The sequence below is a fragment of the Haliotis cracherodii genome, unplaced genomic scaffold (assembly GCF_022045235.1).
Source record: "Haliotis cracherodii isolate W230 unplaced genomic scaffold, xgHalCrac1.p SCAF_3, whole genome shotgun sequence".
In the NCBI taxonomy this organism is placed as follows: Eukaryota; Metazoa; Mollusca; class Gastropoda; order Lepetellida; family Haliotidae; genus Haliotis; species Haliotis cracherodii.
This window is the reverse complement of record NW_027266286.1, coordinates 2,325,752-2,336,365: the sequence shown is the minus strand read 5'-3', so window position 1 is coordinate 2,336,365 and position 10,614 is coordinate 2,325,752. Positions and strand designations below refer to the sequence as shown.

The following is a 10,614-nucleotide window of genomic DNA, read 5'->3' as shown; positions in this document are numbered from 1 at the left end:
ATTTGTAATTAACATTTGCATCTATTTCACTTATAGATCATATGCTAAGCACAATATGATGAAACGTATTATAGATAAATTGGATTTTCGAGGTAGACCTTATCTATACAAGGCACAAAAGAGTTGTTTAGAATCTCAAGTTCTTCTCTACCTTACTCAGCTATGCAATTTCTACCTATAATCAAAATGGAAGAACCTATGGGTACAGTTTAATTACACCTGTCCCTTTCTCCATTTACTTCCAGACAGTTTGGTTGTTGTCGATGCAGAGGAAACACTCCTTGTTTTGAAAACTTTACTTTGCTCAGTCTGTCAACCTGTGGTCAGTTAATTCCTCGACAGACGCAAAACACACATTCGAGTGTTGCGTCCCCGAGTCGTGCCAGGATCCAAAGATGGTATGTTTGAATCCCGCATACGCCCTGATTGTAGTCCTCTGTTTGTCTCTTATTTACCTGTGGTCGTGGGTTTCATCTGAATTCTACACAGTGGACACAGTTCAGCAGACGTAGACCTCGACAAAATATAGAACAAGCTACATCATGGCATCCTGTAATTAATCAGACAAACCAGTGACTGACATTATGAGAGACGCCCAAACCCTTCGGGAACCGATGCATGTAATCAACCGAGGTCAGCCACCCGATCCTTCCTGTCGCCTCCCGAGACAGGCATAGGTTACTCCGGACCTAGTCTAATTATCAAGGATGAAAGATAGGTTACTCCGGACCTAGTCTAACTATCAAGGGCAAAAGCAAAAGTATATTGCCCAGTAACAGGACAAAAGTTTTACTCGCGAACACCTGGCGTCATCACCGATTTTCAGTGATCTATACATATAATTTGTACCCCTCATTTTCCCTTTACGCCCAATATCAGCATATAGTATCACGAGGGGTACATGTGGCTTTATGTGCCTTCCGAAAACCTAACGAGGGACGCATAAAACCTTATGAATATGTAAATGTTTTGTGGCTATAAATTATGTGTATCAGTTTCACGACAGTACACCACGCCTGCTCCTTTGGAAATCGGCCTTTCGTTCTACATTTGATGAACAGTTTAGTAGTTTAACGAGCCTGTGTCCGGCCGACGAGGAAAACGCAAATGATGGGACTACATATCAGATCCGCTTCAATATTAGAGCCTGAAACATCAAGGCCGGATTTTGACAAATTCAACATTCTATTCAAGTGTTGAAAACGGTCCTATCATCATAATCTATCTGAAACCGGCTGCATATGACTCACGATCACAATTGATAGGGAAATATTAACTCAAATGATTCGCGTACAGCCATGGAGACAGTCAGCGTGTTTGGATTATTGGTGTTACTGGCGAATTCCTGTCTCTGTAAGTAGATGTCTACACTGTTGCATCCTGATAGAACCAACTCTAAGAATCCTTCAAATCGTATTATCATTATTCGCTGGGACAAGTGAAGATCCGGGTTAGGATAGGTCTTCAGCAACCTATGCTTGTCGTAGGCTCGGGTGGTGAGGCTCGCATATTAAGTAGCTCGATGCTTGTCATAAGAGGAGACCGAGCGATCAGGGTTGGTGATTTGTGTCATCGTACTCCGACGGCGTGGACCGTTGCTCATGATGTCAGTCACTTAATTGTCTGGTTCAGACCGCCGTCATATAGTTGGAGCGGCGATAAACAACACACAAACAAACACACAAAACATTATTCGTATGAGTAGTGTTGTTGAATATGATTTCTTGCGGGTTTTAATTCCGATGTTGACTGTAACTGATAATATACATAACCTACACGCATGCTCTTTTTGAAATTGTTCTTGATGGTAAAACATCAGTTTGTTTGGACAAGGAATGAAAATGTAGAGGAGGGTGGTTAGTTGAGTCACTTTGTAGCATGTCACTTATCGTTTATAGTAATTTACAGTTGAATTGATACATTGTTGACTTCTTGTTAGTAATCACTGAGATATAACTGATATAATTTTCAAAGCAGTTTTAATTCTAATCTTAACTGACTCAATAAACAATCCGGATTTATAACAACCTCCTTTAAAAGCAAATTCAGTTCGTGTAGTAATAATAAATATATTTTTATGTGATTTAATAATGGTTTATTATTATTCACCATGTGACATTTTTAAATCCGGAATTAAATCGGAAAAAGTTACTGTGCTTCATATGAGTGAGTGATGCAAGTCTCAGACGTTTACCACTTTGTTGAAACACACGAGCACGTGCATGGTGCTGACAAACCTAGTAACATAATATGGGCGAACCGGGATTCGAACCCACAGTCAAAGAAGTTTCTGACGCGCCCAAGGAACGCAACTCACAACAAATCTGCAGCACCTTATACCACAGGGACACCCATGCCCCATGCTTCATATGAAGTGGTGTAAATCTTATGTTACTGAAAATATACAGAATAATATTTTTACATTCTTCTGATTATTATTGTATTATAAAATGTCACGGGCAAAACTCAGGAGACCAGGAGGCAGAGAGACAAGCAGGGTGGTGGTGTAACACCTCAATTAACAATGTCGTTATCGGGTAAGACCATCTTTTGCGTTGATTCAGGCAGCAGCAAACCACTCAATACCCCAGATGATAGAACACAGCCTGGGAGTTTGCATTATGCAATATGCATTATTTAATTTCAGAATACATGTACTTTTATTTAACTTTATATGACGCACAGTTACTTTTTCCGTTAGAATACATACAAGTTAACAATTGTATCATTGCCTTTTATTATAATAAGTACTTACCTCACTTTTCTCATCTAGCCTTATTTTCTTGCTTCTTCTCAAAAGTCAAGTAAAGTGAAAAAGTTGATTGCAATGTCGTTGCGAATAACAGTTTTCCTAGCCACTTTAAGTCAATTCCAGAGAGAAAGAATACCATAACATTCGCAGGAAGTATTTAATTGTCCCCGTGAAAGTGCTCAAATTACACGCTCCCATGTGCAAAATACGCTACAGTCGGAAAGCGCACGTTAAATATCCTATATCGGTCAGTCAGTCAGACGCTCCATAATCGGATTCCAAAACATACTAGACCGCCTCCGTGGTCTCGTGGTAGCACGTCTGCTCGGAAAGAGGAAGGTCGGGGATGGAACGTGTCATACCAAAAGACGTCAAAAGATGATATTTGTTGTTACCCTGCCTGACGCTCGGCATGAAGGATTTACATCTAAAACAAGAACTGGCCGTCTCTGTGTCTGAGTTGGAGATTCATGTTAAAGTGCGGCATGGTATCTGAGTGGGCTAGCACTGTAAAATCGGCATAAGTAGGGACTCGTACAAGCAGCCACGAACGCACGCACATACACGTCGGTATATAGGTGCAGCAATCTTGAACGCGACGATAAACCCCATTTCACCCCCTTCAAGGCTGAAGACGTCGGAGGCTGCTTCACAGTGCCTACGCCATCTGAACATTGACTATAGAGCCGGCCGCATTGAGACCCCGACACCGAATGGGGCAAAAAATCAAGGAGGTCAAAGTAACTGAGGGCTATAGAATTAAGGACTGACTGTAGAAACAAGACTGGATTGGACCCCTCGGACGGGTCGGGTAATTTCTTCAGACTCAAGTGGTGGGAAGGATTTCCCGGACACTGACCGAGAACCATCCCAGGTACGATCTAATCTCAGGGGCATGGCGAGGTAAATGTCGGCCTCCTGAATACGCTAAAACGGAACCACGGAGGATAAAGAGATCTGCATCAATGTCAACAACATCAGGCAAATGGGACAACCCGTGTGGTGGTCATTTAATGCATAGAGGTGAAGTAGACACGGGCAGGCTTGTCACCCATCTTGTCAAGGGCGATCCTCTTGTCCACTTCACGGGTGGCCCGAACATGAAGATTCGAATGGCAGAGACACCGGGTTGTCCGAGCGCTCTAGCACAACCAGGGGACACTTCTGTCTTCAGCTGTATTGTAGGCACCGCCGCAGAGAGGGACAAAAACATTGGACGATGAAGACTTCGACAGAGAGGCAGAAAACATGAATTTTTTTGTTTGGTTGGTTTGTTGTTTTGCGCCGCACTCAGCAATATTCCAGCTATATGACGGTGGTCTGTATATAATCGTGTCTTGACCAGACAATCCATGTCTTGACCAGACAATGATTGATATCATGAGCATCGATCCAGCCAATTGGGATCGATGACCGTGCATCAACCAAGTCAACGAGCCTGACCACCCGATCCCGTTAGTCGTTGTGGAATTACCTGCCGAAGATCCGCTATAGGAGTGGACCATAACTGATCCTCGAGACAGCCGGCGTGAACCAATAACCGTCCCTGGAGGACTTCGATTTCCCCTCACAAGAGTGATGCATGTCGGGCTTAGACGACTAAGGCCGCGGGGATTTCGATTTCTGCTTACCAAGCTTGGCCGAATGAAGCAAACATAAACTTGAGCTCGGTCACGCTCTGGGCCATGTTGGCTCGCATACTACTCATCTGAGCAGACAATTCCCCATCTGTGATCAGGCAATCCACCGGCTGTCGGGACGTCGGCAACAGAGTCTAAAATGATCATCCAGTGGTAGACACAGATGGAAACGGAGCCAGAGACGCCTATCTCAAAACTATCTTACACTGTTATTTGGAGGCCATTGTTCGGTATAAAAGGATATCAAATTTCTTGATATAGTAAGCATATGCTTGACACAGTCTGTGACAAGCATACAGAGAATTTTAATGACTAACTATCAGCAAACAGTGCCACACGAGGTTGCGTGGCGGAATCTGGTATGAAGGACAGGCAACTCTGTATGTTGATTCGAAAATGTAGGGGTTGGGATTGGGGTTGGGGTTGGGGTGTTATTTTATCGCAAAAAGTAAATTGTCCCCAAAAAATCGTGAAAAAATAATTATGCTTCACATTTTTTGAAAAATACAGAAATTGTCTGCCAATGTGACATTGTTGCATATGTGTTTTTAAAAAAAAATATTTGGGCTCATAGCTTTAAATATAAATAATATCTGGTTTTGCATCTACAGCTGAAACAATATAATGTCTCAAAACAATATCCCACACCCCCTCCCTGACTATCTTCAGATTTTCTTGATGAAATGTTGAATAAGGCTTCAAACAAAATTATTTTCACTGGCGATGCATATTCTATTAAGATATTTGATGAATGTTAAAGAGAAATATTAGACACTGAAATCAGAATTTTAGTAAATATTTTCCCCGCGATCAATAACAGGAAATGTTCATTTTCTCTATTTCCTGTCAATCTTATATGCAGAGTGGGTGAGTTAATGTCTGGAGGAGTTTCTTGTCAGGGATAGAATATATCATATGCCACTGCTTCAAGGTATACCGTTTTGTCCTCTGAAAGGTGCCTAATACTTGTTTAGGTCAGCCGTATTTGTCATAAACTTTCTTTATTTCTACACATTGAAAACTGCGTGACTCTGTTATTGTCAATGCGACGTTGAATGTATATTCACTCTTCACACTGACGTTGTCCTGAACTTCCCTGTTCCTGAAGTCAAAATACTCATCAATAATCTTTGTGAAATAATCTCATGCAATTTTTCTGTTATACTTCAGGTACCATCATTTGTGACAAAGTGGATGTGGCAGAAATAGAAGGGGACGTTAATAGCGTTTGTTACAATCGGGGGAGTAAAGAGATTAAGTGTCCAAGAAATGAATCAGTGTTGGTAAAACAGTTCTTGCAAAGAGCTCATGTAAGGACGGGCGGTGACGACAAGGGTGCAGACGACAGATCCTGTGTAGAAAAAATCAATGATGAATATTATGACGTTGGGGAATGTTTGTTAAACACATCGGATGAGCATCAGAAGAGGGCTTATCCGAGAGCCATCACGGAGGTTCTGGAGGAGTGTAGTCAGAAGAGGTACTGTATCCTGGAGAGTGACACGAGTTACTCTATCCATGGCCTGAAGGACCTCCCAGTAGGAGAGAGAAAGAAACGCCCGTCACATCTGGCTGTATTGCATCAGTGTGTCAAAGGTAAAGAGCTTGATATAGCTATGGAAATGTTTAGTGCAAGTTTTAATGTTAAGAGTATGCTCCACGCTGTAGACGTTGAAATACTACCCTCACCACTCACAGTTGTATTATAAATTTTGTTTCATTCCTTTCTGCATTCATATTGTACACGTAATAACAGACTGACCTAAAAAATGCGATGACACTCCAAAAGGTGTTTGTTTGTTTAACGCTAGATTCACCCTGCCCACCATAACCTCATTCCACAAAGTAACTGGGATCTATTCTAACTTTGCATCACCACGTGGTTAATGTGTTATGAACAACTGAAGCACGGTGATTCCATCACTGGCAGCTGGGAACATTACTTTCCGAGTAATCTATTGTGTGACCGGAATCTGATATCACCACTCCACAGCTGTCTTAACATTTTTCACGAAGCCTTGGCATACAATCTTGGCATAGGAGAATAATCTTAAGATTATATTTATCTCCAGATTGTACATCACAGCGCCACTTGCGTTCTCAAATGCAGGAGCTCCACTTTGTTATATAACCCATATCACATCCAGGTTTTCCATGCAAATTGTGTGAATGGTGGGGCTGCCGATAGGGCATGACATGCTTTACCTTTTGGCGAACGTCTGGCGTCATCACTGATTTTCAGTGATGTATTCATATACTTCTTACACCTATTTTGCCTTTTACCCCTAATGAATCTGTTTCGCCAGATAATCAAAAAAGAAGATAGTTTGTTGTTAATTGCATGTAGTAATGAAAATGTAAGTGATACAAGAGGAGTGATAACAGTTAACATAGTGATGACATGCAGTGATATCTGCAAGTTGCATGACCACAAACACATCGTATTCGTGGAAATCCACGCAGATACCATTCTGGCATGTTTTTGTCACAAATCAATAATTTAACGTAAGTAAATGCAAGAATGACAAGGTATTTATAACAGTAGTCATCGTGGTATGATAATACAGGACTATAGGACATACAGGACCAGGTAGCAATGTGCAGGACTGATCGTGCCTCACTCCATCATGTTGCTGATGAATTAGTGTGATTGCAAGGCTGTGCAGTTTACATCGGTAAACCAATGATGTGAACGTGGCATGGTCGTGGTAGTGATCCTATCACCTTCTACGTTATAAATGACCTGGTGACGTGCACTGGATGGCTTCCAGCAGTGTACCATAGCACAGCACAACCTATATGGTCGTAGGTCAGTGACGATGTGGACTGGGTGGGCTCACCATAGTTATAGCATAGACAGTTCTGATGCCAGTATGGGACCGTGGGGGATGGTGGGGAACAAATGACCCAGTCGTCTAAGGACTGCCAATCGCTGTGCATGGTTTTGTCCCTTAGGGTACCAGGAGCATGATAGCGGGGTCAAATCCAGGTTATCCCTAATTATGTTTTTTTGGTTTGTCAGCACCACGCCTGTGCTCGTGGATTTTACCAAAGTGGTAAACATCCAAGACCTGCATCACTTTGGGCTTTTCTTCTGCCGTGATATTATTGAAATATGATTCAAATTGTCATAGTCAATACTACATCTACGTTAAGAAATACTGCTCTTCTTAAAACCGGCACAAAGGTCACCCATTTTGGTTAAAAGGGAAAACTGCCTGTCGAAATGATTGATCGGCAAACTTCAAAATGTGAAACATCAAACGTATTGGAAAAAAGTGTCCAGTGAAAATGAAGTTCATATCCAGACACAAATTACCTACGATTTTAGACAATTTAATCATTGTAACAAATGTTATATTTGGGATAACACTTCTTAGAAAAAGTACAGATTCTCGTACTTTTTTTGATTGAGTCCCGTGCGGGATTCGAACCCACACTTAGATCGCTGACTTTGTGTACTTGCGATTAGGTGCCTCACTCTGGCAGTGTAGGTTCGGATCCCGGGCGGGACTCAATCCAAAAAAGTATGAGATCTGTACTTTACTAAGAAAGTGTTATCCTAAATATAACATTTGTTACATTTGACCAGTTTCTAAAAGACATTGTGTATTCAATTTTATCATTGGTTACTTGGAAATGTGAGCCAGCATACAGAATGGATAATAATGACAACATATTTCCTATTATTTGTATCAATAGTATAAAATCGACAAATCGAATTATAAGTGATTTACTTTCTCAGACAATTAGAGCACATGATTTCAGAGCAAGTTGCCAGTGTCATGTTGTGTGACAACAAGACCGAAACAGGCAAGGAGGTCTACATCAGCAGCAACCGACTGATGATGACATCTCTGGAAACAAGCACCTGCACCTGTACAGTCAGTGGAGCTGCGAGCCGCGTCACCCTACTGGACGTCAGACTGGGCAACAGCCACGTGACCACACTGTCCATCAGGGACAAGACACGTACAGTGTACACAATCCATGGTGGCGACCAGGCAGTCCACTTCATGAAGGAGATTAACATCAGCCAATCAGAGTGGAGTTTACAGGTGGACGTTGTCCGTGACTATCTCCCTGACAAAATATGGATGAGAGTGAAAGGTAATAATTTTCACAAGGTTCCATTGATTACAAAATAGTAATACTAGTTCAAATGTATATCATGGAAGCCAATTGATTAATTAATTTACTTCTTTTTCCTCAGGACTCAAAGCATCTAACGTCACAGTCACGTGTACAGGTATGCCCTTTGCTACTTCCACCTTTCTAATGGTTGTTGTAACACAACACAATCACTCCAACATCTAACTCTATATTATCTTCACCAATGGAAAAAGGAAAGTTTATTCGTATGAAGTGTAAATGATAGAGTGTAAATGGTTCAGCCCCATTGACACATTATTGATTATTCTATTGTAAGGCAATCATGATAATATCGTCATCTATGTCATGTCTATGAGACTGATATTAGACAACTATTCTTCTTCTAAAAATCTAAAAGTCTGTTTAACAAACACCCCAGTGTGTATTCTTGGGGAACGCCAGCATTCCGATAATCTAAATATTCTGGATCAGCAGGAGAATAATAATACGAACACACAATGCCATTTAGAAAGCGGTCAAATATTACAAATGTTATATTTGGGATAACACTTTCTCAATAAAGTACAGATACTCGTACTATCCTCAAACCTCACCCAAACCCCCTGTCAATAATAACGACACGAGAATAATAATGACACGAATTATATTTCACACTTCGTCATATCACGTTTGAAAAGGAAGTGCTTAACTGCTTGGTTAAATGATATTATTATCGATTATCGTTTTTTTTTTACCGACAGATGCAGCTTCAAACACCGATGGGACGCAATCAGTGCCATCAGGTAACGCCGTTCTTGGTAAGTGCATGTATCTGTTTGATTCGATTAATAGAATAATATTGTATACTTTCGGACTGTGTATCGGCGGTAAAGTTCGTCTATCAACTGGTGTGCCAAGTTATATATATACCTCCTTTTAAATGTACACATTTGTCAAATTATGTTTCAGATGGATCACAGCTTGTTTTCCTTCCTGTTGGGTTTTTGGTTGGATTTGTGACTTTTGGTATTATCTTCATCTTGTATATGAAAAGGTTGGTACCACACCAAAACATTTTATTGCATGGACGTTTGTTAATATGAAAGACATTCGTGGCAAGACAAATCTATGTTTTCCGAAACGACATGTCTAAATTTGTGATATGCATACAGACAAATCTATTTATAATAATCAATATACGTATATTATTAAATTGTAATCGCAGAACCATCTATGAATTCTATTTTTACCCAGGAGACAAAGCAACGCAACCTTTGTTTCACCTTCGCTACGGTTTACCCCTGAAGGGAATGACGCCCTTGAGCCCATCTACTCCTTACCCCATCAACATCGGGGGACAGACCCCCCTCGCCAAATTTCCACAAAGAGCTGTAGTCCCGATATTCACAACCAGGACGACCCCGACTACAGCGTGGCCCTCCAACCTAACCCCAACCCTCTGTCACTTTCAAACCTAACCATCGACAAGAACAAGCTTCGATCCAACACAGAACCGTGAACAATGAAGTAACTATGACATCCTTGCAATTTGTTGCCCGTACGTAGATAGAAAATTTAATGTATAATTGATCTTATTGTTTGCTAGTAGCATATTATTTGGGCTTTGCTCCGTCCTACCAAACGACGTTAAAATATGGTACTTGTTGTTACCATGTCTGGCGCTAGGCATTAAGGGGCTAAAACAAGGACTGGTCAGCTCGGAGTCAGTATACTGTGTCTGAGTGGGGTATTCATGTTGAAATGCGGCATGGTATCTCAGTGTGCTAGCACTATAAATCGGCATCAGTCCCGACTATTGCAAGCAGCCACACACACACACACGCGTGCATGAACGTGGCTATAAAAGTGCAATAATCTTGAACGCAACGTTATATTAAAACCCATTTCACCTCACCGGACCCTCAATTACAAGAAACCAGGCCTTGTTTCCTTAGGCAAAATATGAGACATACTCGGAAATGTATGAGTATGATCGGTCATGTTCAGTCACATAGACATAACCTTTTCTACATTCGATTGTACATCAACGTTCAGTTCTTCACTATTTTCAAATCATTACCTAATGTTTCGTGATAACAAGGAGAAAAAATGAATCTGGCTTTTTTAAGA

At 41.1% G+C, this 10,614-nt stretch overlaps 1 protein-coding gene across 1 annotated transcript; it reads left to right on the top strand.

The window, feature by feature from the left end:
• Positions 1-1,298: 1,298 nt before the first annotated feature.
• Positions 1,299-10,175, top strand: LOC139475897 (uncharacterized). Its single transcript, XM_071259114.1, has 7 exons — positions 1,299-1,353; positions 5,563-5,988; positions 8,161-8,502; positions 8,606-8,641; positions 9,246-9,302; positions 9,454-9,538; positions 9,739-10,175. The coding sequence occupies exons 1-7, from the start codon at positions 1,299-1,301 to the stop codon at positions 10,001-10,003; spliced, it is 1,266 nt and encodes a 421-aa protein (XP_071115215.1). The 3' UTR covers positions 10,004-10,175.
• The last annotated feature ends 439 nt before the right edge of the window (positions 10,176-10,614 follow it).

Excerpts from the sequence above, each read along its gene's own strand:
- LOC139475897 (XM_071259114.1), top strand. The coding sequence starts at position 1,299 with ATGGAGACAGTCAGCGTGTTTGGATTATTGGTGTTACTGGCGAATTCC. Across the intron at positions 8,642-9,245 it reads CGTCACAGTCACGTGTACAG|ATGCAGCTTCAAACACCGAT; the intron begins GTATGCCCTTTG and ends TTTTACCGACAG. Across the intron at positions 9,303-9,453 it reads ATCAGGTAACGCCGTTCTTG|ATGGATCACAGCTTGTTTTC; the intron begins GTAAGTGCATGT and ends ATTATGTTTCAG.